The following is a 27,689-nucleotide window of genomic DNA, read 5'->3' on the forward strand; positions in this document are numbered from 1 at the left end:
TGAAACCCCAGAACAAGAGAGACCAATCATGCAGCCCTAGACTAAAGTCAAAGGCCTGAATGCTCACTGGAGAGTCCGCAATTTGAGTCCACACACCAAAGTTGAACAGTATGGAGTTTAATGTCTGCAGGTGATGGGAGCAATAAAAAGTGTACCTGCTGTAGAATAATTGAGTTTACACATGTAGGAGTTGCCCTTTTCTTCTACTTTTTATTCCGTTTGGGCTACTACACTATTGAATGGTGCTGCCCACGTCAGGTGGTCTTACCCCTCAGCTTGCTAACACATATGCCAACTGACTGTTGAAACACCCTCACAGATTCACAGATACATTGTTAAAGAAATGTGCTTTAGCAATTGTTGAAGAATCTCAATCTGGTCAAGCTAACAACCAAGATTAAGCATTGCCTTAATGAGAGGATTGAGTGAAGTGTGGTTCTGCCTCCAAGTATGGTAATAACACACCTATGTAGCCTGGGTGTTCCCACTTGGATCTCTTCACAAGGCAAGAGATGAGGCACTATATACTTTAAGCAATGTTTGCAAACAGTGCAATCTGCTAACATATCACAGCTCAGCATGGAAACAAAAACGTTTCTGATATGGTATTTTGTGGTATGTGTTTCTGTGTTTGGTAGTTTCAGAGCAACACATATTTCAAAAACTCTAAGTGTATGACACTGACACACCTGAGCACAGCCTGTACGTATACATATGTATGTCATGCACAACGAAGGCAGGTGTTAGAGACAAAATCAACTAATGGCATATGCAACATAAACCAGAGAGCTATAAGACAAAGGTCAGAACATGAATAAATGACAGCTTTCCCATTTTCTCCCCACAGGCTGGCTGGAGAAAGACACATATGCTCCCCTAACCAATTATATCACATGCTGTGATACTTGTCACTCTACCACCTGCTACCCTGTTCCAACAGTTGCCATTAGAGTATTTCCATATTTTCCTTAAATTTAATTATAAAGCTTTGCTCCTCTGCCTCCTTGGTTCCCTGACAAACACAAATGATCATTGATTCCTTTACCATAGCAAAGTAACACTTTCTCATTCTCATTTGAGTGATCTTCACTTATTTCTGCCATTAACACATAGTCTGTGTTAATTTTCTTTTAGATAGGGTCTCACTCTGATTCAGGCTGGGCTTGAACTCACTATGTAGCCCAGGCTGGCCTCAAACTCCTGGCGCTCCTCATGTCTCAGCCTCCTGGGTCCTGGGATTACAGGCATGTGTCATCATGCCTGGCTCATAGTTTTAACTGTATCTTATGATGCATCCCCTCATGGAAATCAAGGTGCAATAGAGTACTAACTATTGCTTCAACATAACGTGTCTTTGTGATTCTTACTCTACTACTTTCAGACATTTTAGGGATCCCATTCATGGAGTCTGGCAGCTTCATGAAAAAGCAAAAGGGTCCTGAAGATGTTTTCTTACTTGATGCGCAATTTGAAATAGTGTTAAATCAGTTACCGTAGGTCCAGTAATAATGTTCCTTGCTTTTACTCAAATGAGTTGGAAACATAATGACCACTGCAAACTTGGGCACAAATACTTAGAGGAGTTTTGTTTTTAATTGGTGCAAGGAATTATATGAAATATTGCCATGGAAGGATGCCGATACTGAGGACACTGAATACTCAAAGTGTAGAAGGTTGAAAGTAGCCTCTTTTAAAAGAAGTTTCCCTAAGGGGCAAGAGAAGGATTATGGGAGCAATGTATCAAGGAATTGTAACACTTGAAAACCGTAAGTATATCCCTCGATGTGCTGGGAGAGTACGTGTTTGGGAGAAGAGAACTGATAAATATGAGGCCAAAGTGCACAACTTACAAGGGGTGAAATGTATCATTCAGATGAGGGAGAAGTACACAGTTGGAAATGAGAATCTCACTTTTTTTCTATTACAGTCTGGGAATTGAAGCCAGTGCCTCCTCACTCTTGCTAGGTAAGTGCTCTACCACTAGGATACACCCTCAACTCTTGTCTTTTATTCTGATACGGAGCCTTTCTAGATTGCCTAGGTCTTCTTTGACCTTGCCATCCTCTTTTTCCAGCCTCCTAAGTAACTGGGATTGCAGGCGTGTGGCACTGTAGCATAGGACCTTAGTTTTATTTTTGTTAAAATGGAAGGAAGAAATGAGTACATGAGAAGTATCTTTATTGATTATATGGAAGGGAGTTAACAGAGTCCCCACCTGAATATTTCTTTTTTCTTTATGATGGAGGGGGAAATTATATGTGAAGAAAGAGGAGATTGGGGCAGGTTAGAAAAATGTAGATCACAGCACAATTTAAACTTCGTGATAAACTTAGAAAGTTGAGGTAGGTGTTGATGAAGTTCTAATGCCAACAGTATACTAAATTTATTACAATTTTTCTGTTGGTTCATGTTTTTCTGTTCTGATATATAGACTATAGGGATACATATAGCACAGAGACAGCTGTTAACCCCATACCCCTTGATTCATTGAGAGAAGAGCCTTAGGTCACATAATGTGTGACTATTATTGTTGCTATTACCATTTGTGGCAAGTTGAGTGCCTTCATATAAGGTCCACACACACTTGTGGAAGAAAGCAAATTTTCCTTTAAGGATGCTTTTAAATGCATAAAAGTGTAACAGTAATATTCTGATGAACACCAATATACTCATCCTCTAGGTATAACTGCTGTGTATGTATCACCAACTCCTGCCACTGTCTATGCGTTTGAGGTGATTGTCTAAGAACAGGATGTTTTTTCATAGCCACTATGTCGTGACTAAATTTGGGAAAGTTAAAAACCACTCCTATCTACTACCACTCCATTTTATACTCACAATTGCTCCATATATTTCCTTTATAAAATGTTATTTTCTGATTGGGGATCCATTCTAGGTTAACACCTATTGTTATCCATGTCTCTGTCCCTTCTATCTCTAACATATTGTGAGCCTCTGTCATTTATGGATTTGCCTTTTTGGAAATTTATGACCAGATATAAGGGCATATTTAATTAAGTTCTGATTATTGTCTTTGTGGAAAATCTAAAATCACCTGTCACCACTTTTAATTCTATTTCCACATATTAAGATGGCTAAATAAAACCCACATCATTGTGCCTGAGAATGTACAGTGGGTTTGTATAGCTGCACAATATCGATTAAAAGCACTCCCAAAGAAAAGGAGACATAAATATAAAAATCTGACAAGTGCCACTAATATATGAAAGGGAGCTATGGATTATCTTTAAATTTGAATGGAGAGGACAAACTATTTCAATATATTAATTTTGAGAGTCATGTTATAAGTAACTTAAACATCAACATGCAGAATTAGGAATAAAAATGCATTTAAAGAATAATCTTCAGAAAGGATCAGATTAAATGAAATTCAAAGTCAAGAGGAGACAGTATCTCAATTTCTGTCATGTCCATTTTAGCATGAGTTCCTTTTCTGAAACACTGTCAAGCATAAAATAATTCACTCAGTATGTCACCAAGTGACTTGAGTAAAGGGCGTCTATGCATATTTCCTACAAGATCTGAAAAATGTAAAGATTTATTTGCAATGATTTGGGGAAATGCTACCACATAAGTAAAAAAAATTGAAAAGATATTTAACTATAGGATCTCCCCTAAATGCTTAAAAAACAGGAAAAGTAAAAAGATACAAAGAAATGCAAATGATCCTGATTTGATGGTTACACATTTTATGCATTTATTTTATGTATCAATTTAAAAAGAAAGACACGAGAGAAAAGCAAGACCATGTTTTCCCAGAATGAGTCCTACAGAAAAAAAAAAGCTTATGAAATTGGAATGACTGAGGAAAAAAGAGAATGAAAACAAACAAAAAAGAAAAACAAAACTCACAAGTGAATACAGCAATATTTCAGACCATGGAAAATACTCCTGTTATATAGTAAAATAACTAAATGGTTATGTTTTAGACAGTTGGATAAATCACTTGATTAAAGTGAAATTGAAGTGATAACATGATTTAAAATATTAACAAATAGAACATTCAGATAGAGCCGAGATAATCTATTATTTATTAAGTTTGTTGGTACATTTTAGGTATACATTATGATCACATTCATCACTGGGATTTTGTACCTGTACATGATATATATTGGTTCTTGTTTTTCCCATTCCCCTTCCCTCCCTTCCACCCCTTCACCCCTTCCTATTTACAAAAGCTTTGTTTCCACTTTTTCCTTCTTATTTTTTTTCTTCTTTCCTCTCCCCCCCCCCCCCTCTCTAGTTCCCCTTCCCCTTTGAACCTTTTCTTCCTATTTCACATTATCTATTATACAATTTGGTCCTCATTTACACTTTCAGTTTCTCACACCAGAGAAACGATTCAGTATTTACACATGTATGTCCTATTTATTTCACTTAAGAGTATGGCCTCAAGGTGCATCCAAATAAGAAATGGATGAACAAAGGTCCAGTGAAATACTGTTACTCAGAGTGGAGCTTAAAAACAAAATAGTAGAGGGAAACAAATCAGAAACACCAGTTGAATAGACAAATGCAAAATTTGTCTTTGCATAATAGCAAAAGACCTCAGCAGAGAAAAGTCATCAGATAGAAAACTAGATTCATTGTGTGTGATTCTTAGGAGGAATGAATAGTGCAGTCATTCTTCCTATTGAAATACTCCTTTTCTGGGTTAGCCATTGAACCATGGTTTTGAGAGGGAGCTCAGATGAGTATCAGGCATGCAAGTGTATTGTCAAAGATAAAAGCCATACAAGGATTGAGATAGAAACCCATCAGTTGAGCTAAAACCTTCTTAAGAGGGCCACAGTACTATGGGATATGATCCCCATTACCTGAGCTGTGACTTCTCTCACCTTCATGGAGTATGCTTTTTCTCTTTACAAACTCTCACCCTCATTCAGATTAGAACCAGAACTGTCATAAGTAATTCAGTTCTTCATCAGTCCCATGAGAGCATATCTATTCATATAAGCTTTGTGCTTGTATGAACATGTGCTTATATCAACCAGCAGCACAAAATTCATAATTCTCTCTTTTCCAAATGTGTGATGCCTCCTGATAGCTCCAAAAGGATCATTAAAGGAAAGCTTGCTTTTCTCTAAAATTATGTCTGGAGTTTGAGGGCATCCAACTTGCTACACATACTTTTAGGCTCAATAATAGCAATTTCTTGTTCCCAAGTGATTTAAGAATTTTATCCCAATGAAACTGGGGAAGGAGTTTCTTGTATATATTGAAAAAGTAATTTCTTTTTTTCTCTTTAATCCTCATTATTTTATTTTATGTTTTAGAATTAATTTTATTGGTATGTTTTTGACATACATAAAGATCACATTCATCATAGGGAATGTATACCTGTATATGATATAGCTTAATTTTTCCCCATTACTATCCTCGCCCTTCAATATTTATTCCCCACTCCATTTACAAAACATTGTTTCTATTATTTCCTTCCATTCTTTTTTTTTTTTGGTACCAGGGATCGAACTTGGGTCCCAGGAAACTATCATGATCTTTTATAATCTTTCTCTGTCCTCCCTGGACTTCTAAGTGTCTATTTCTTTCACAGTGGATTTGTTTGCATATTATTGGAATCATAAAGTGTTTACCTTTTTAAAAAATCTAGCTAAGCATGGTGGTAAACACCTAAAATGTGGAGGTTGAGCCAGAATGGTCAAAATTTCAAGCCCTGCCTCTGCAACTTAGTGACTAATTGAGACCATGTCTCAAAAAATTAAATGCTCAGAAGCACAGTACTAAGTTTGTGGGTTCAAGCTCCAATACTGCAAAAAAAGAAAACACCCTATAGAATTATTTGTGTTACATAATTATTTTGAGATTCGTCAGTAATGTTTATGTAAGTAGTTCATTCTTTTTATTGCTTAATAGTTCTCTGGATATCCTACTATTTGTTTTTCTGTTCAACTGTTAATGGATGTTTAGGTGGTTTCCAGTTTGTGTCTATTACATATAAAGTTGCATAAATCACTTTTTGGCTTTTTGGCTAAGATCAAGTGCAAATAAAGTTTCATAAATGAAGTGTACAGTTTTTATGTTTTGATATGTATTTAAACTGTTTCTGAAACCAAAAGTTTCTTCCTTTTTAATTCATTCACCTTACTTGAATCACTGCTACAACAATGTAACCTACCTTTTGTAATGTATATTTCCAACATGCAGTAAAGGACTGTGTTATGAAGTCTCATGACCATTTTCCTTACCTTCCATCCTTCCTGATAATTTCACAATAGTTCTGTCTCCAAGCATGTTACCAGAATTTTTTTCACTTATTCTCCCAGATATTATGTAATTGGAATTATTTCTTTAGAATGCATTTCTAGTATGCACATTTTCATAACACCAATAACTTTAGAGTCACATCTATGCAGGCCATATTGCCTGGGAACACATCAGAATTGCCATAAATCAAGCTACAGCTTATCAGTGTCCAGGGTACAATGTGCACTAATATGAGAATATGCTGTACACTTGTGGGGGATCAATGAGTAGAAGCACAGCATGGTGCCCCAAATTCTCCTTCACTGCCCTTAACTGAGCACCTTGGTCCTGCCCCCAGCCAGATTACTCTTTGGCATGGCATCATCTGCAGAGGCCTTGTCGTCCTGCAAATTTATGTTCCAGGTCTCGACCATTTGTTTCCCATGGGGAACCTTCCTCTTCTGGAACTGTTGATTAGGGCAGAATTGTCTTTAAAGGGGTCACAGCATGTCATTTGGCTGCTCTCAGTCTGCTTGGGCTCCTGCTTCTCTCCAGCTTGAACTTTTTGCTCTTTTCTGTGCCCCTCATTGTCTCTTATGACTACTGTGGCTGCCTCACTCCCAATTCTAGATCTGCCTCTTGGCTCCTGGTGACTGCCAGGTCCAGCTACCCCAGCAGCCTTGGTCAAGCTCCTCCCAGCATCCACTGGCTAAATGCCTCTGGTGTCACTATCAGGCACTGATTGTCCCATATCAAGCACCCATATGATGTGCATCAGTTCTGTGTACACATGGTCTCTCTAGTGTCCATACTGCTCTTATAAGTCACTCTATTGTAAACTCTGAGAGCCTTAACACAGTCATTTGGGCAAGATCTGCTGTGTGCTGCTTTCCTTGTCGTGGCTCTAGCCTGGGTCATGGGCCTGCCTCCAGCTCTGACTTGAATTCAGATTTAATTTCTGTTTGTAGTGGCATGGACTTCATACTTGGGCCTAAAGCCTGGGAAGCAGGCTCTGGCCTTTTCCTAGCTCCACTGCTGCTCTTTTTTTACCTTCATGGGCCCCCTGGACTATATCACTGCTCTTTTTCCGGTATCACCACCAGATGGGCCTTCCTGCATGGAAGCAGCTTGGCATCTTGAGTCCCTGAGCTGTCTTTGTTGATGAGTTCAGTTATGTCAGCAGCATGCATTCTTTCTGGACATGATTTATGAGCAGCATATATCTCTTCCTTCAACACTTTGCTTTGGGCTGGTCTGCTTTTAACCCTTGGCCACAGGTGCCTCCTCTTAATGATGCTTCTACCTTGGCCTGGGCTGTGTTGAATCCTGCTGCACTATGCCAGTTGTCTTGAAACCAGTTCAGACTGGGGAGGTTCACTTGAGATTCAGGTAGCCCGAAGAAGAGTTGCAGAACCTGGACTGGATTCCACATCTTTATTCTCATGTGCTGCTTGGACATGCACACTGGCAGTCCTCGGGCCCCTAGGCTACCCATCCTCACAGCAGTCCTTGGCCACTTAATCTCCCCCCAACCCTTGTGGCAGTCTACATTTATACCAAAATACACAGTAGGGGCCATGTGCCAGTAATGACCTTGGTTACATAAGTTATTTACACTAGCCAGAATCAATCTTGGTTATGTCGGTTATTTACACTGAGACTAATGAGGTGCCCCTGCACTGAAATGTTGCTGACCTGGGATTAATTTCCACTGGAAATCACCCCCCTCTATACACACCCTCAACCAAAGTGTAGCCATCTTAGGCTTCATTTTTTCCCTTTACTTAAAGAAGCTGCTTGTGGGAGCATCTTTGTTATAAAGATGTAGGGACATATAGAAGTCAACACCATTGAAAGAAAAAAAAAATGTAATTCACGGTTCCCCTAGAAATAAGAGACATTGCATGCCATGCAAGGCGACAGGAAGAACACCAGATTTTAGTTGGGAGGCAGAAGCAGGTGCAATGGGAAAGCCCAGGCCAGGTCCTTTAAGTTTTCCATGGAGAAGGCAGAATACAGCCAATAGCTGAGGACTGGCTAGTCTGAGTAAGTCCAGTAGGCTTTTTGTTCCAGAGGTGGAATCTAGTTACTTGAAACCTGGCCCTGGGTTGATTTAGGGCATGGAAAATATTGACTTGGTGTGTAATACTTAGTCAAAGAGGATGGTTAGCTTGCATGCTTCCAAGTAAGTTATTTACTACATTTAGGAATTAGCTAGCTTATGAAGTGGCAATTTCTCCCCCCATCCAAAAAGGTTTTCATGGTGTAAAAACACCATGAAACCCAGAAAATAGCAAACACAATGCAGAGGATTCCATGATGAGAGCCTGGCTGAGCAAACAGGTGAAAGATGAGGGCCCTGTATTAGTCAATTTCCCATTGCTAGGACAAAATACTTGAAATCACAACTTAAAAATAGAGAGGTTTATTTTTGCCATCAAAGTAAAAACAATGCCTGTGACTCTGGATATATACTGTCTGCACTGAGACAGGATCTCTATCTGTCTGTGACCTGAGTACATCTTGAGAGTGGACATCCTCCAGGGGTTGAGATGGCAAACAAGGATGGTCTCTGCAGACATAGCTGCTGAGAGCCAAGGACAATTCACCTTCACATGAGAAGAAGGGCAATGAATGTTCACTGTGTTGCCACAGGGTTACTTGTACAACCCTACTATGTGCCATGGGCTGATGGCAGAGGACTTAGCTGCATGTCCAGCCCTGTAGAACATGTGGTTATTTCATTGTATTGACTATATCATGTTTACCTCTAATTCTCTTACAGGTCTGGAGCAGCTGGTGGTTTCCAGCAGTGCCTCGCAGCATGTAGATGGGCCATTGGCAAGCCCAAGGTTCAGGGACCTGGGCTCTCTGTCAAGTTTTTGAGAGTTGTCTGGTCAGGCAGGACAGAGGCAATTCCAGAGGCTGTTACCCATAAGACATAGAAGCGTCCTCATCCTACCACAATGAAATAGTTAAAAACTTTCCTAGGAACTTCTGGGGGTATTGGAGGGCTTTTATTTCCTGCTTATCCCAGATCTTAAAATTCTTGTACAACCTGAGTAAAAGGGTATAACCTGAGGAGGGCAGAAGATGCTAAGCAGGTGGATAGGGCAATGGATGCAAAGCAGGCTGGACAAAAGATGCTGAGCAGACATTTGGGGTGGCAAAGCAGGCTGTGTAGCAGGCATAAACCCTGCAGGTGCACAACCCCTATGAACTGGACACTCATGTAGCAGCCAAGGCCTTTGCTTGGGGTTTGTGGTAGCACAGAGAACAGCTGTGCATGCCTTTAGGATTTTAGTCACAATTACAGAAGGGAGAGGTCTGCTATTCCTTCACAGAGAAGGAGCTAGCTGCATATGTAGCCTTGCAGGCCCGTGAATCAGTCACCAGGGAGGTCCCCTTGTAAAGGTACAAGCTACCTACTCAGTGGCTGGGTGGCTTCTTCATAGACATTTGTCCCCAAGACAGAGGTCACTTAAGCACCAATGCTGGCCTAATACAGAACATATTTAGAGTAACAGAGTACAGAGCACAAGTTCTCTTTCTTCTGAGTTACAGAAGGTGTTTAGACAGGTGGAGTGTAGATGATGTTCTACCATTGTTCTGTCTACCTAAGGAACCAAAGAAAACCCCCTACAAAGAAATTTAGCTACCAAGACTGCCAAGTTCCTGGTATACAGATGGGTTGAGCTATAGGCCCATCGCACAATAGACGGCTGTTGCTGTGCAGGCCCATCGCACAATAAACAGACAGTATTTAGTTTGATACTGGTACTAGATAGTCAATGGACTGAGCTGAGGGCCAAGAGGGTAGTGATTATCTACCCTCATGGAGGACCCCCTTACCACATACACTGATAGTAGGGTGGTATATAAAGGCCTAGTGTTAAGGCTTTCTATGTAGAAGGACACAGGTTTGGCTAGTTGGCCAGGTAAATGGGTAAAATAGGCCAGGAAACAGCCAGTAATGTGGCTGCAGAAAGGCCAGTAGTGCCCCGTTGTACAATTTTACAGGTTGTGTACTGTATCAAAGTCCACAAAAAAGAGGGGTTTTCCCAGTGGGGAGAGCCACTTTCCACTACCTACAAAGGTGCTGTCAAGAGCTAGTTCAGTCCAACAGGCAAAAGCCCTTGTGCTCAGCTCCTTGGAAATGCCAGGGTACCTAGGCCCAGGAAAAGAACTAGATGCGACATATGAATAAAACTGGGAAGCCAGTTTGAGTCCCAGCCTTGGCCAGCTGAGTCTGTCTGTCAGCCTAGCTCCCAAAAGTGACTACAGGCATGGGCATCCAGGAACAATGCTGGGAGAATTAGTATTATGGCCTTTACCGGGGGCAGGAATGCCCACGCGTCGCTGATGACGATTGCCCGTAGGAACTACATTACCCAGAAGAACTTGCGCTGGCCGGCGTGGGGCGGGACTTCCGGAATCTTCCTTTCAGACATCTTGTAGGCCTTGGGGCAGAACCATCAGAGCAGCGGCCCAGACTTTTGGGTTACTCAGAACTTGTCAGACACGGGAAAGGGCGAGAGGACACAGTGTCCCCGTTAAAAAGAGGCTGGCGGTGGCGGCGCCGAGGAAAACCCCTCCTCTGTCGAGGCCGCGGAATGGGCCTAGCGCGGGCGGGGGCAGCCTTCTCGGACCTTGGCCCCTCGCAGTCCTCTTTCATGAACTGCTGAACCCTAGTGAGCGTGGCCCAGGTCTGGCGTCCGAGTCAGGCTCGCGGGCGGGAGGTCGGCGCTCTAGACACCTGCGCGCAAGGGCAGGCTCCGCAGGAGCCCAGGCGCACGACCGAACGACCGCGAATCGCGAGCGCCAGCCTCCGCCGAGCAGGGTGCATATCCGGGGTGCCTGGACCCTAGGGTGAGTAGACCACCTTTATTGCTAGGGCGCTGGGAGTCGTAGAGGTTCTGTAGGGCAGAAGAAAGTGACCCTTGAAAGAGTTAAGCGTTCGGTGTTCACTCGGGAAAACAGACTGAGATGAGGCGGGACCGTAATGATAGAGGCAGGGAGACTTGTAAGAAGGCTTCTTACGGAACCTAACACCAAGAGGGTTGCAGTGACTCAACCACAGCAGTGGCTGGAGGATCTGGAAGTGGAGAAACTAATAGATTCTGGGTAGAATTTTGAAGCTAGAACCAACAAGGTTTCCTGCTGATTCAGATGTGCTTGTGAACAAAGGGTGTGAGACGCTAACCAAGTGTCTCTCTTTTCTTTCTGAACATCTGAAAGAATGAAAATCGGTTAGTGAGAGCAGGGACTATCTTTCAAGAGAATCAGAAATTAGGTTTGAGGCATTTGACTCTAAGGTTTTGCTCAGTGGAGGCAGCACATGGGCAACTGGACACTGAGGTCTGGAGTCCTGAGGAGAAAGTTGTGCCAGAGATCTCACAGGTGAGGCATCAGATCTAGAGATCAGATTTACTGGAAGTCATTAAACATGTTATATTTTATGTGGTTCCTTGCAGTGAGAGACAGGAGGGTTAAAGCCAAGGACTGTTTACCATTTCACCTAAGGCCATTTTGGTGACTTTGGTGACCCAAGACCTTTGACAGTGACTTTGTGTACTTTTCCTGGGAGAAGTGGAGGCTGGTTGATGAGTCTCAGGGACTTGTATCACAATTCAGTGCTTTCTGTGACTCACACTTAACGGTTTCCCTAAGGCCCCACTTTGCCCAGTTTTCTGGGCTGTGGTCAGCTCATCCTTTTTTCCCAGGGGTTGGTCTTTTCATTTGTGGAACATAGGCACTCCTGTTTTTCCTGATTCCCTCACATAGGGCTTTTGGATGCCAAGGCTCAGCCATTATGTATTGTCTCCTTGCTCTCTGTGTTCCCTAACTACTTCCCTGAAGCCTTGCTAGGAAGAGTTTGGGAGCCAGGAATCTCAAGGTTAACCCAAAAGGTGACACCTTGCTTGCCCTTTTGAGAGAGCTGTCCACAGTCTTAATGACCCCTTTGGGCTTAAGATTGCCATCTTTCTCTAATTGACATTTTCTTGCTCCACCTGTCATGAGCTTCAGTTCTTAGGGTCATTGTGCCCACTGGGCTGTACCTTAAGACAGTCTTCATTTTGTTTTATAGTAAAAACTTGGTATGTGAGCATAATTTATCCTGGAAACAGGACTGTAATCCAAAGCTCTTGTATATTAAGGCAAATTTCTCCATAAGAAATAATAGAGGCTCAGATGATTTGTTCCACAACCCAAAAATATTCATATAAAAAGGATTACCATACAGTGGTACTTAGGTTCATGAACTCCATTCTGTTCATGATTCTGGTCACAAACCAAACTGGATGAGGACTGAATCATTTAATCTAACCATTGAATTTAATTTGGTTCTCATCCAACTTGGTTTGTGACCAGAATCATGGAAAAGATCAAGTTTGTGAACCAAGGACCACTGTACTGTAATCTAATACAAAATATAAAGAAAAATAAATTAACCTGCACTTACCTTTGAAAACCATGGTGGTGTGAGGGAGAGGAAAGCGAGGAGGATTATTGTGTATGATAACTTTTACTATCACTAATGGAATCACTGATATCTGTTGGCTCAATGGAATCTTCTTTTCATGGACCTTTAACAAGGAACCTATCCAAAGGCACTTGCTTTTGCCTTCTTTTGAGGATCCCACAGAAATGTTACATTGCATTTTTGTTAAACAGATTCAAAACTGACATTGCTACATCCCTATTTGGGCGGTGCTTTTTAGAAAATTTAGTACTGTTTCCCACATTTTACACATCCCATTTGAAGTGAGGGATTCCTCTGCTATTTTTCTCCTTCCCTAACCTTTTGGGATTGGGATATGATCACCCACAATTCTTTAATGAAGGTTGAGGGAGAAGAACCGTTGGCTCAGTTGTGAGCATGTGACATTTGGCATCACATACTCATATTGCAAGACATGGCTTGTTTAGCAAGTAAAAAGTTATTAGAAATGTTTGCTTGTCTTGTGGAACACCTGCAGAACAAGTTACCTACCATCAAAGGTTTTACTGTATTATTTTGGAGTCTTACATTGGTGGGTTATTCTGGGCTAGTGCTTTCTCACTTATCTGTCCTGTCTTTACCCAGTGACTTATATCTTCCAGATCCTTTGTGGTTGCTGAACTGTTGTAAGGGGGAGAAGCCTGGGTGCCTGACTGAGAGGGCATGACTCTAAGCACAGCAGGAGGGGGTTGGACAGACCCTGGTGAGTGAGAGTGGAGGAGTGTGTTCAGATAGTATCAGACCTTGTGTTCAGTACTGTTTGATGCCAAGGCTGGAAGCCATACTTTATTTCTATCTTTTCTTCCCTACTCTGCACACTTTAATTACCTCTGTTCTTATTTCAAACACAAGGCTTCCCTCTCTAACCCTTTACTTGAAGGGTTTTCTGATGCTCCCTTTGTAGTATTTTCCAGTATTGGACTACCCTAACATTACCAGTTGTGCATATATAGTTCTTGAACATCAGTCATTTTCTTTTCTTTTCTTTTCTTTTTTTTTTTTTGGTACTGGGGTTTGAACTCAGGACCCTGTGCTTGCGAGGCAGGTGGTAGCAGCACCACTGAGCTAAATCCCTGTCCCTATCAGTCATTTTCAAGTAGATATTTCTGGGCCTGGATGTGAATTTTTTTTCCCCCCATTAACTTTATTGGTACATTTTAGGCATAAAATACAGTTGCATTCATCATCGGGATCTTGTACCATTGCATGAGTATCTTGGTTCTTATTTTCTTTCCCCTTCCCTTCCCCTCCCTTCACCCCCTCCACCCTTCCCTATTTGCAAAGACTTTGTTTCCATTTTTTTCCTTTTCTCATATTTTTTCTTTTCTCTTTTTTCCTTTCCCCTACTCCTCCCACTTCCCCTGCTCCTTTAGACCTTTTCTTCCTGTTACACAATATCAGTTATACATTTTTTTAAATTACAATATTAAGATCTAGGAGACATTACCACAGATTTTACAGAATTTAAAAGGATATAGAAAGCATATTATGAAAATCTTTTTTGAAATAAATTTGACAACTTCTAAGAAGTACCTTGGAAGACAAATTAATGAAACTAACTCTGGAAGAAATATAAAATCTGGATGTGAATTTTTGCATAGCATTCACTTGTCACCAACAACCAGCCCAGGCCCTGCTAAAAGTTATCTTCATTAGGTTGAAGACTGTGCCTACTTTTTTCCATGCACTCCGCCTGTCCTTATGTTTTTGTCTCTCTAATGCCTTCCACATCTGTGACCCTTAGATCCCAGTACTATACATCAAACTTTGATCCTGATTGTTGCCCTGTCCTGCCAGTGACCACATAGACATAAGAGTCCTGAGTATACTAGACACATATATGTTTTCCCCTCCCACTAAAATCATGGTGTATGACAACAGTATTTTTATCACTTTAGGTTGTTGGAATGCAGTGAAGGATGAAGAGGCATCTGCTGAGGAGAACATTTCTGTAGCAGTGTTACCTTTTAGTACTTCTAAGGCAGGTTTGTCCACCCAGGTGGCTCAGTCTTGTGACATATGTGGCCCAATCTTGAAAGATATTTTGTACTTGGACGAACACCAGAGAACATACCACAGACCTAACACTTACACATGTGAAACCTGTGGGAGACAGTTCTGGTTCAGTGCAAACTTTCACCCAAATCTAAAGCATTACATTGCAGAGAAACCTTCACAAAGAGATGAAGGCAAAGTCTCATTGGTGAAGAACTGGACAGTTTGTGAAGAAGAACCTCACTTGTCAGAGAAGCCCTTTATGTGCGAAGTACAGCAGAAAAACTTCCAGACCAGTTTGGGTGATCACCAGCAAAAGGTCACCCATAGGAAGAGGAAGGTGGCCAGGAGCACTGAGAGTAGGGAGGCCTTTCATGTTGGGCAAATGCATTACAAGTGCAGTGAATGTGGAAAAGCTTTTAGCCGCAAAGATACACTTGCCCAGCACCAGAAAATCCATAGTGGAGAAAAGCCTTATGAGTGCAGTGACTGTGGGAAAGCCTTCAGCCGCAAAGCTACACTTGTCCAACACCAGAGGATCCATACTGGAGAAAAGCCTTATGAATGCAGTGAATGTGGAAAAGCTTTTAGTCGAAAAGACAACCTTACTCAACACAAGCGGATCCACACTGGAGAAATGCCTTACAAGTGTGGTGAATGTGGGAAATACTTTAGCCATCACTCCAATTTAATTGTGCACCAGAGAGTTCACAATGGAGTGAGGCCTTATAAATGCAATGATTGTGAGAAAGTCTTCAGACACAAATCCACACTTGCTCAACATGAGAGTATACACACTGGAGAAAATCCTTATGATTGCAGTGATTGTGGGAAATCCTTTGGCCACAAATATACCCTTATTAAGCATCAGAGAATTCACACAGAGTCAAAGCCTTTTAAATGCACAGATTGTGGAAAATTCTTTAGTCGAAGCTCTGACTTTATTGCCCACCAGAGGATTCACACTGGTGAAAGGCCTTTTGTGTGCAGCAAATGTGGGAAAGACTTCATCAGAACCTCCCACCTTGTTCGGCACCAGAAGGTTCACACTGGAGAAAGGCCATATGAGTGCAGTGAATGTGGGAAAGCTTACAGCTTAAGCTCCCACCTGATTCGGCACCAGAAAATTCATGCTGCAAGTAGATTTTAGGGGAGCTTTTAATATACTAGGATTCATCAGATATTAAACTTGAACATGTCTTATGAATACCAAGTATATGGGACACTTCAAATACTATTTTGCACATTTTGACCTCAAAATTTCCAAAGTTAGTCACTGTCAATACCTATGGCTGAAACCCTCTCAACTTCTCCAGCTTAGTAACTAAACCATCCCCAGGGAAGGCAGGAATTTGCACACTTTATCCAATCTCTAGTGAATTGTGAGACACCTGAAGTCAGCAGAGGTCATTCTCTTTTGACTGATATTTTAGGTAAGAACTCCTTAGTCAAGAGGACTTGAGCTATGTTCTGGTAACTTACCGAAAATGTCTTTTGTTTGTGGACCTTATTCCTAATGACATTGTTTGTTTGTTTGAGACGGTCTTGCTCTTTTGCCTAGGCAGGCCTTGAACTCTTTGGCTTAGTTGATCCTTGGCTTTAGATCCCATAATAGGTGGGATTTCAGACATGTGCCACTGTGCCTGGCTCTTACCTGAAATTTGTAATGAATGGACTTTTCTTGTCTCTAAGTCACCTGGCCAGGAAAGTATCTGTTTCATGTTGTTCTGATTTGTAATAATAAAGTCTTTATAATTTAAACTATCTTTGATCTTGCAACCCCCCCCCTCCCCGCCCCAAAATCTGGAATGGAATGAAAACAGACTTGCAAACTGAATCAGCCTTTGTGGAACTTTGTACATCAGAAAGGTTGGTGAAAAATTCTCAGTCCACTTTTGGTATTTTAGTTTTGACAGAAACATCTTAAGTCAGAATTCTGATCTTTGTGAATCTGATTTCACAATTTGAGAGCTCATCACCTTGAGGGAGGATGCTGCCATTATGACAGACCACAGAATTTGGGATTAGTGAGCTGTGTGGATTTAGTGTCTTCCTTACAGCGTATGTCCCATATTCCCTAGCAGTGTTGGGAGGAAACTTCTCTCAGGACCACTTTCTCCAAAGCTGAAGTGTGATGTACAGGTCAGTGACAGAAAGACCTAAAGTGCCACTAAACAAAAGTACAAAAATTTAAAGGTATGAATAATCAAGATTGAGGAGACTATAGTAAACTATAGTGGAAAGTGCCCATTGTAAAAACATCTCCAAATATTCCTGTCACTATAGCTGTGTGAATTGGTGTACAGAAATTTTTGGGATTTACAGGGCCAAGTCACTCTATGGTCACAGTTAATAGCCCAGGAAAAAGATGCAATTTTCTTAGATTTTTATGTCTCTCTAGGTTCTTCCTCTAACATTTCAGTTGCACAGGCAGGAACCCTGAGATCGAAGAGCTATTGTGGTCTTGGTATTATAATCATTTTCCTGTCACTGGGACAAAATGCCTGGCACCTACAACTTAAGAGATTAATTTTGGCTCACAGTTTCAATGGATTCAGTCCATGGTCAACTGGCTGTAAGGCAAAAGCAGCGTGGCAGAACAGCATAATAGAGGAAAGCTGTTCACTGCATGGCAGCCAGGAGCAGAGAAGGGAGGAGCTGGGGACAAGAATATACTCTTGTAAATTACACCTTCCCCCAACCCCAGTGACTTGCCTCTTTCAAGTAGGTCCACCTCTGAACATATGAGACTTTTGTGGGACAAGGTGAGAGTTAAGATGTAACTTTCTGCTCCTGGCCCCCCAAAAGACTCATATTCATCTCATGCAAAATGCATTTGGTTAATCTCTGAGCTGGCAAAGTTTTAAAACAGTTTCAGCACTCTGAAAAAGACCAAATTCAAATTCTGAGACTCAAGGCAAAATCTTAGCTGTAAGCCTTTTAAAAACTAAATCAATTCCAACTTCCAGTGGCACAAGGCAAATATTCCCATCCCAAAAGGAATAGGGGAATAGAAATTGGACCAAAGCAAGACCAAAACCCAGCGGGGCAAACATTAAAACCTGTAGCTCTGTGTGTAGTGTTTGAGGTGGATTGTGGTAAGATGTGATCTCCAAGGGGCTTGGGCAGCCCCATTTCCTATGACTTTGCTGGTTGTAACTCACATGGCCTATCTCTACTTACTGCTTGTGGTTTTCCTCAGTAAACACTCCATGTTCCCATCATTTCCAGCTGCCTGGAATCCACTGCAACTACAGCTTCATGCATTGCCCTTTTATGGAATTCTGGGAGGGACTGTGGTCCACACACTGGAGAGTTGACCTGTGTCTGGCATAAGCTTGTGCTGGACAGTGGCAGGCAGCAGTGGTATAGATGATTACATGACAGACTTGACCTATAATATATGGCACAAGTCATCAGGATGGCAGGGGCCAGCAGAGGCAGTGACCACTGGCCACCTGTGTCCACTCTTGGGATCCAGCATCAACCAGTCTCACCTTGTGACATCAGAACACCTAGAAAACCTACCCTTTGACATGAGAGAGCTCATATTGTCCATCTAAGTCAAGCAAAAGAATCCTCAGCTGATTAGCAAAAATTGTACATCACACATGGTTGTTATATTTGGTGGATATAAGAATAATGAATACTTCCTTATATGTTTATAAAAATGCAATGAAGATATTTCAAATTCATATGGATATTCAATAAAAATACATACATAATTAAGCAGTAGTTTATTTCAGGTATTTTGTCGGGGTGATGGCAGATGAGCAGGTGGGATGCTGTCACTTGGGGATGACAGGATGTGGTCCCTGCTCTGCTCACAGGTGGCCAGTTCTGCACAGATCCACATTAATTGCAGCCATTCATCATGTTTTTAATCAAATCCATTTATGTCCAGAATTCATAGTAATGTTTAGAAATAAATTCCATTTTGAACTATTCAGAAAGTTTGACTTAGTTATTGAAAAAAACCTTTTTGTGCACAAAAGATATACATAACGGTGAAGTGGAAATTCAGTATTTGTGATGAAATTTGAACTTTGCAATTTTCTATTCCATTGTTTTCTTATTTAATTCCTTGCTATTAGGATTCTTCCTAATTTCTTTCTTTTCTTACTATTTTTAAAAGTTCAGTCCAACAAGCAACTGCTTTATGTAGTATTTGTACATAGAAAAAACCAAGAAGAGAAATGACTAAGGTCAAATCACATCAAATAAAAAATAAATTCCAAAGCTGTAGATGTGTACTATAAATAGCACACGGTGCTACAGGACTGTCTTACATCATACCACAGCAATATATGCACACCCATGTTTATAACAGCACAGTTTGTAATAGCTAAATCTTGGAAACAGTCCAAATGCCCATCAACTGATGAATGGATAAAGAAGATATATTTTTATACAACAATGTACCACTTCGTCATAAATAAGGATAAACTTGAGACATTTCTAGCTAAATGGATCCACCTTGACACTATACTCATAAGTGAAATAAATTACACACACGTTTAAATACTGCATTGCTCCTCTAGTGTGAGAAACTGAAAGTGTAAGTAAGAACCAAAATGTATAAAAGAAAATGGGAAGAAAATTTTCAAATGAGAAGGGGAATAAAGGGGAGGAGAAGAGGGGTGAAAGGGAGGGGAAGGGAATGGGTAAAAAAGAATCAAGATATATCGTGTACAGGTACAAATTCCTCATGATGAATGCTATCGTTATGTGTCTCTAAAATGTTCCAACAAAGACAAGGAAAACAAAACAAAAAGTATAAGACACAAACCAAGAAGATTCTTGCAAAACAAATAAACATAAACTTTCTTTTCAGTGAACATAGGATGAAATTTTAACCTAGATGAACACTGAGTTTCCTTATCCTTGTCAAGAACCTCATTCCAAGTTCCAACATCACTGACTAGAGGAGTAGTCAGTTTTCAAGTACTGAGAGGATTCATTAGAGCCACAGGTACTCTGTGGCAGGGGAGGGCCTGATGCATTGAAATAGAAATTTAATAAGAAAGATGGTATGTAAAGATCAAGCCTAACATCTGGATCACTGAAGAGAAGTGGAGCCACCACACCTGGTCCACTGTGACTGCTTCAGCCACCAACCCCTGAGAACTGCTGTTATCAGAGCATCCTAAGCTGCCTGAGGGAATGAATGAATGAAGATGAAGATGCAAAGGCTGGACTCGGGTCAGATTCTGCAGACGCTACCCCCTGTTCCCACCTCCCTCCAAACCATGGAGAATGCTGCAGCCCAGAAGCAGCCTCAAGAGTGCAAGGGAAGCCCCCACCCTGGGCAGGGAGAAGATAAACAAGGGAATAAGGCCAAGGACTCCCATGGGCATGAACTCCAATCCACTGACACTGTGGACCCCTGCCTGAAAGTGAACTGCCTGTGCCTGCCACCCTGGTCCCACACCAAAGAGCAAACACATTGTCTGATTTCCACAGACCCCCCCACACACACCTGCACTGGAACACACCCACACACAAACTCCTGCAAGAATCCCTCCTGGGAACAAACTGACTCTTCCACTATCACACCTAGGGCTGGAGACACCCTACGCCACAGCCAGGGACAGCATCAGATTCTGCCTGTGAGCTGGAGGGGAGAATTATTGAGACTGGGTTTGTTTGGGTCTTGAGTGCAAGGGGAAGGGGAAGTTGGTGTGGTTGCCTGCAATCAGACCACAGTGAAAGCAGGAATGAAATTGTGTGGATACTCAGACTTTCTGGCACAATGGCCGTGGGTGAATTGCGTGTACCTTGTCTTCTTCAAGTATTTGATCTGGGTTCCTACTGAATTTGATTTTATTTTTGTTTCGGGGGGTGGTTGCTTCAATTTAGTTGTTAATTTTCTCTCACTCTTCTTGTCTCCCTACTTTGTCTCTTCAACTCAAGCTTCTGTAGCAATAGTCTATTGTTATCTTTTACTTGTTTCTCCAACTTTTCAAATTCTTCCTCTCAAATTTTTTGTTTGGTATAGTCTGCTCTCTCAGTCACTCCTGTCTTCCCTTGTACTAGCCTTCTGCACTCTCTATTCTATCCTTTTGCTTTCCTTACCTGGACTCCTCTTTTTTCTTGCTTCTGTTCTACTTTTTAGATGCACAAATATATCAACAGGTTCAGACAACTTCATATCTTCCCTCAATCCCAATGTACACATCCCTCTTTCTATATCCTGTCCTTGCTGCCACAAGTATCTTCTTAAAACCTTCAAGACTAACCCTTCAATCAAACTAAAAAGCCTCCAATGAATCTGGCCTATACCTAATTTTTCCCCATGATTATTTCTCCTATTTACATTTCCCCCTCACACTCCTTTTTCACCCTTCTCTCCATCTCTTCCTTCGACTTTTCCTTCCACATTGAAGAACAACTGCTGATAACAATAGAATACAGGCTGTAAAGAGTATTGAAAAAGGGTGAAAGTGTGAACAGAGAGTTTATTACATATAAAAGATGTATGATCAGATCTGTTGATGCTATTACATCCGGAGGCAAAACTTTACTCAAAATACAGACTTCAAACCACTTAAGTTAAATAGTTAAAGGGATAAATACTATCTGTTGTCAGATAATTTTGAAATCACATCACATGGAGGTGGTATCTTACTAAAAAGACCTTGAAATCAATGACATAAAGTCATTTATGACAAACCAATGGTGAACATCATATTAAATGGGAAAAAAACTGAAAACATTCCCTCTAAAATCAGGAACAAGACAAAGATGTCCATTATCACCACTTCTATTCAACAAAGTACTGGAAACATTAGCCACAACAATCAGGCAAGAGAAAGAAATTAAAAGAACATGGGAAAGTCAAATTATCATTTACAGATGACATGATACTCTATATAGAGCATTTAATGAATTTCACCAAAAACTGCTTAGACTTAATAATGTCAGCAATGTAGTAGGATACACAATCAACACAAGAATTAATAGCATTCATGTATACAATAATGAACTCACTGAATAGAAAAGTAGGAAAACAATACCATTCACCATAACATGAAGAAAAATTGAATGTCTAGAAATTACCTAACCAAGGAAATGAAAGACTGCTACAGTGAAAATTACAGTCCTCTGAAAAAGGAGATTGAAAAGAACATCAGAAAATTGAAAGATATCCCCTGTTCCTCAATAAGCAGAACCAATATTGTCAATATGGTCATACTCCGAAAATTCATATGTAGATTCAATGCAATTCCAATCAAAATACTAAGCATTAGAACTGAGAATCCTGAAATTCACATGGAACCAAAAGAGACTCAGAATAACAAAGACAATCTTGGATAACAAGAGAAAAGCAGGAAGCATCACAACAGCTGACTTCAAACTATACTACAGAGCAACAGTGATAAAAAGTGGCATGGTATTGGCACAAAAACAGACATTGAATCAATGGGACAGAATAGAGGATACAGAAACATCCTCACATTCAGCTATTTGATCAACAAAGGACCCAAAAACATACGTTGGAAGAAAGACAACCTCTTTAACAAGCTGTGCTGGGGAAACTGGCCATCTGTATGCCAGAGAGACACATATCTCTCACCATGTACTAAACTAAAATCAAAATGAATGAAGGATCTAAACAGAAAAACAAATAATCAACCTGCTGGAAGATAAAATAGGTAAAACTCTGAAGTTATAGGCATAGGCGAGAAATTTGTAAACAGAATTCCAATTTCACAAGAAATAACATCAAGAACCAACAAATGGGATTATATCAAATTATAAAGTTTCTGTACAGCAAAATAAATGACAACAGAGTGAACTGACAACCTAAAGAACGGAAATTAATTTGCCAGCTATTTCTCAGAAGACTAATACCTAGAATATATAAAGTACTAAAACAAAAGGACCCCTCCAAAATAAAAGACCCAATTAAAAAAATAAGCAACTGAAATAAATAGACACTCTTAGGCTGGGGATTTAGCTCTGTGGTTTCGCCACCTGCTGTGCAAGCGCAAGTACCCAAGTTCAATCCCCGGTACAAAAAAACAAAAACAAAAACAAACAAAAAATACTTCAGAAGAAGTATAAATGACCAACAAATAGATGAATAAATGTTCGTTGTCACTGACCATTTCAGAAATTCACATTAAGACAACACTCAATATTCTATCTTATCCCAGAAAGAATAGAAATCATCAAGAAATCAAATGATAACAAATGCTGTTGTGGCTGCAGTTTAAAAGGAACCCTCCTGAAAAAATGGAAACAAAGTCTTTGTGAATAGTTTTCCTCAACTTGATTCTATGGTTCCCATGTTCATTTTATATTCTTGTGCTGTATTTTATTTCAATGTTTTACAAGTTAGATAATCAGTTTAATTTGAATATTTATCTAAAATACTGACATAACCACACATTTCCTATCCAGGTTTAATTTAGTTTGCTTTCAAAACATTTCATCACTACTTAAATATCGTTTCCCAGGCATAGGACAAACTACAATATTTTTCTGTAATTTATGTCCTCTGTTCTTCTGGCAAGAAGTGAAATGAATACTTTTATTCTTATTATAGTTTTTATATATTTATCCACATTCAACAAACAAACTGGGTATGGTAAATTACTCAATGTATGCACATTTATTAAGAATTTTCAAACTTGATTCTTTATTCTTCAATATGTATTGGACAGTTGAATAATATTTAGATAACAATAATATTTCAAAAACCCAACTATGAAATATTTTTATTGTTCAATAATGTACACGTTTTTATTTTTGAACAACACAACTAGGGAACTGGGTACCATATACAGTGTTACAAGGTAACATGATGTTGTTACAAGGAGGTTATTCTGGTTCAAAGTCAGATTCCATTAATATTTCAGTGAGTCCTTGTGGCTAAAGTCTCCTGGAATATAAAGAATAGTAGTAGTGACTGAATTATGCTGCTGTAAAATTTAAATTTATTATTGATATGCAAAACTTTAGTGAATGTGGTCCATACATTGTATGTGCACTACAAAGAAACTATAAAGCTCGGTAAATATCTAAATAAAAGCAAAGCGTGCTTATGAAAGAAACAATAACAGTAAAAATGAAAAAATTCAACGTAGTTTTCCGTGAATAAAATATGCAACTCCTATGTTCATGCAGAATCTGGTATTTAAAAATGCAAATGCAGAGAACATAGCTGAACTGGTCTCCATGGATGTGAATATTGGACTGGTCTTCCTTGTCCAGATTGTCATTGGAACCCTGGGGAATTTTTCACTCTTCAGTCAGTATTTATTTCTCTACTTCAGTGGATGAAGGTAAAGGTCGATAGATTTGATCCTCAGGCATCTGATTGTGGCCAACCTCTTGGTCATTCTCTCAAGGGGGATCCCAGAGACCATGGCAGCGTTTGGGGTGGAGCACTTCCTCAGTGATTTTGCATGCAAACTTGTTTTCTGTGTTCACAGAGTGGGTAGGGGTGTGACCACTGGTAATACCTGCCTCTTGGGAGTCTTCCAGGCCGTCATAATGAACTCCAAGGGTTCTAAGTGGGCAGAGCTTAAAGTAACAGCTCAGAAGTACATGAGCATGTGTGCTGTGCACTGGTGGGTCCTGCATTTACTGCTGAATATCCCTTTTCCTGCAAGTGTGACTGCCAGATGGAAAAACACAAACATCACCAATGAATCAGACTTTTCCTACTGTTCTGCTAGAGGTTATGAGGAATTTTTATCAGTTGCTGTCATATTCTTCTCCATCCCTGATGCTTTGTGTATGGTGCTCATGCTCTGGGCCAGCATCTCCATGGTTTTCATCCTACACAGGCACAAGCAGCAGGTGGAACACATCCACAGGACCAATGTCTCTTCTACATCCTCCCCTGAGACCAGAGCCATCTACAGCATCCTCATCCTGGTGTGCACATATATAAATTTTTACACCATCTCCTGCTTCATCCAAGTGTATTTGACTGTTTTTCATAATCATCACTCCTTATTGAGAATCGCTGCCTTCATTAATGCTTGTTTCCCGACTTTTTGCCCTTTTTTGCTCACGAACTGTGACCATAGTCTATCCAGAACCTGCGGCTACTATTGTGAAAACAGTACACCATCACCTAAATTCAAAAGAAAAAAATATATATTGTCTGTTTTCTCCCTGTCTTTTGCAATTCTCTTGTTCAGTCCCCATCAAATTCTGCACAATTCAGAGGACTCAGGCTCCATTCTTCGCCCTGCTTCGTGTTTCCTTCCTGACTTGACTACTTGACTGCACCATTTAGCCTATTTGCTCCCTGAACCACCTCAGCTGTTTTCACCTTGAAGTCTTAAACTCTTCCTGGTCTTTTTCAACACTCAATATGATGAGACTTTCACAGTCCAGTGGCTGGGTGAGACCTTCTCTTTATGAAAGGCATTTATGTATCAGAACTGGAGTTAAAGCTCTCAATAAAATTTTCCTCTGTGGGCTTCATCACTCAACATGGAAGAATAATTCGAACACTTTCCAGAAAACAAATCTAAGGGAAACCTGCACATGAGCCAAACAAAGATCTAAATATCAGCTTTAAAACCTGGCATGGTAAATAAATAGCAGGAGAGGGCATTTGGGATGCTCTCTGAACAGAGCTTCCCTGCGCTTTATTTTTTATTTATTTATTTATTTTTTATGGTACTGGAGATTGAACTCAGGACTTTGCACTTGCAAGGCAGGCACAGTGCCGCTGAGATAAATTCCCGGCCCTGAGCTTCCCTGGTCTTAATTGTTGGGTGTGAGGTCCGTTGCACAGCTTGCCCCTGGCAGTCCCTTGCTATCTCCGATTCTTCACTTCCATGTTCCAGTGTCCTAGTTGTTGTCTTTGGGAGACAATGCTCAAGGTAAATTAATTCCATGATGGTCCTGTCCTGTCCTACACACTGGGGAGCCTCAGGGGTAGGTCTCCCCTGAGATTTGTGCCTATTCCTCTGGGGTACGCTAGAGGGAAGGACTGTAAATTTCACAGGGACTCAACTGGACAGTACTGGGAAGTGTTGGGCTGTTATGAAGGGCCAGTGGATCCACACCTGACAGCGTTGACCAGTTTCTTTGTTTTTCTGAAACTAAGTTTCACACTGATAATTATTTCCCTTTCTCAAATTATTTACATTTGATTATTGAATTTGTGAACTCATTTACATCTACTTTTATCTACTTTCTTAACTTATTGTGCTTAGCCTTTTATTCCTTTAAATTCCTGTTATTTTAGCATAATGAAAATATAAACTATGTATACATTTTACCAAATGTACATTTTATTTGCATTATAAATTTTCAAGGAACTGTTTTGGAATGTTAGTAAAATTTTGCATTATCTATATGTGGATGTAAATTACATCAAGTGCATATTTTATTATTGCTATTAGGCTTTGTTAATATTATTTAAATGTTTTTATAATACTTTAAATTGCAGATATTAAAAATTAAGTCTGTTACTTTAATTAATATAAATGACCTTTTAATATTAGTATTTAATTTTGCTTAGGTATTCAATTATTTGTGCACTTTCATCACATTTAGCATCTTCCTTACAACTTCTCATGTAATAAATATGATGCTCTTATTGTATTTAGAATTATATTTTAAAATTTTGTTTGTATCATTTAGACAAAGAAATCTAATGTATTGACTGTGTGTGTTGTGTGGGACTTCAAATGTTCCAGTATCTATGGACATGTGTCTGCATATATATGCATGTGTGTGTGCATACAAAAGTGTCACTGCATGTGTGTGCCAATGGGTGGGGTCTGTCCATTTGTGCTTGTACTGAGCTTTTCCCCTTAGTCCCTGAAAACCAGGATCTTATGTTGTCCTCCTGGGAATCATTTACAAGAAGAGGTAATTGATCCACTATCAGGTTGTATGAAAAGCTTATTAATTTTAGATGTATTTGAACTTTCATTTACACACTGTAGATTAAATGAATTATTTGATAAAATATTAATACAAATGTGTGTCTTTTCACAGCCTTGTTAAGAATAAAAAAGAAAAGTAGATGATAACTGGAAGACAGACTGAGAAAACTGAGAGAGGAGATATATAAGAGGAGAGGACAGAGAGAATAGGAAAAGAAGCAGAAAGGAGAGAAGGAAAAAGAAGGGAACCTAGTAAAGAAGATGGGAGAAAGAAACATTAACTTGAGTGAACATCAGAAGAAGAGAAATAGGAAGAAATGGAGCAGAGGAACAGGGAAGAAGAGGACTAAGAGAAAAATACAGATCACAAATTGGAGGAAAAAAAGAAATGGGAGGTATAAACTGACAGCCAGTAACAAAGATAACAGCGGTGTGTGTGTGTTTGTGTGCGCGCACGCATGTGATGAAAGGGTGAAAAAGGGTTGAGAGTACAGAAGAGGGAAAATCAAGTGTGCAGACACTTACGCAGGAAAATTGGAATAAGACCAAAAATAAGGACTAACAGCAGTACTTTGGAGTGAAACAGGGAGAAGTCCGAGAGAGCACCAGGAAGCCATGTTGGGGAAGAGATGAAAAAGAAGTGAGGATATGTACAGTACTTTCTCACTTAGCAAACTTGTTAAATTACCTAATTAATTCAGTAATGCTTTACTGTTACCTGTTCTGTAGGTTTTCTATATATCATGGCAAACTTTTGGCCTGCCTGTGCTGCAGTAAGTGTAGAGAAACTGTTGTGAGCCCGTATAAAATATATAATATAGTCAATGTTGCTGAGTAACAAAACTCCCTCTCAAATATTTCTATTTTAATATTTAAAAAAATAATGGCAAGTGGTCTGTGAGCTGCAAGTTGGACAACCCCCGCTAAACCATATCATCGACATATATGTTGAAGGTTGGCTTCGTTCAGTTTTTGTTTTTGAAAATAGGATTTCCAATTGTGCAACTTGTGATATATATGCTGGAATCTCTAATCACAGGTAGGTAACATTGGTGACAGTGACTTTACATTTCATTCAGATGTTTGGGAGTTTTCCTTTTATA

The 27,689-nt window shown here is 40.1% G+C and overlaps 2 protein-coding genes across 4 annotated transcripts; both read left to right on the forward strand.

Moving 5' to 3' along the window:
• The first annotated feature begins 10,636 nt into the window (after positions 1-10,636).
• On the forward strand, positions 10,637-16,040 carry LOC147821310 (uncharacterized). 3 transcript variants are annotated; one of them, XM_087200879.1, is made up of 3 exons: positions 10,637-11,094; positions 13,313-13,430; positions 14,626-16,040. In XM_087200879.1, the coding sequence occupies exons 2-3, from the start codon at positions 13,391-13,393 to the stop codon at positions 15,870-15,872; spliced, it is 1,287 nt and encodes a 428-aa protein (XP_087057005.1). In that variant the 5' UTR covers positions 10,637-11,094; positions 13,313-13,390; the 3' UTR covers positions 15,873-16,040. The 3 variants fall into 3 exon arrangements, with proteins under 3 accessions (XP_087057005.1, XP_087057003.1, XP_087057004.1); XM_087200877.1 differs by having other exon boundaries at positions 13,330-13,430; XM_087200878.1 differs by lacking the exon at positions 10,637-11,094 and adding an exon at positions 11,103-11,625 and having other exon boundaries at positions 13,330-13,430.
• A 188-nt stretch (positions 16,041-16,228) lies between these two features.
• On the forward strand, positions 16,229-25,982 carry LOC101706974 (vomeronasal type-1 receptor 4-like). The gene is given in 1 exon segment (XM_087200880.1): positions 16,229-25,982. A coding segment is annotated over 1 exon segment (1,122 nt). The 5' UTR covers positions 16,229-23,842; the 3' UTR covers positions 24,965-25,982.
• Positions 25,983-27,689: the final 1,707 nt, after the last annotated feature.

The sequence above is a fragment of the Heterocephalus glaber genome, unplaced genomic scaffold (genome assembly GCF_053883595.1).
Source record: "Heterocephalus glaber isolate CG9 unplaced genomic scaffold, H.glaber_assembly_v1.0 deba00001745, whole genome shotgun sequence".
Taxonomy (NCBI): domain Eukaryota; kingdom Metazoa; phylum Chordata; class Mammalia; order Rodentia; family Bathyergidae; genus Heterocephalus; species Heterocephalus glaber.

Coding starts and splice junctions, on each gene's coding strand:
- LOC147821310 (XM_087200879.1), top strand. CDS start 13,391: ATGACTCTAAGCACAGCAGGAGGGGGTTGGACAGACCCTG. Junction 13,431..14,625: donor AGGGGGTTGGACAGACCCTG/GTGAGTGAGAGT, acceptor TTATCACTTTAG/GTTGTTGGAATGCAGTGAAG.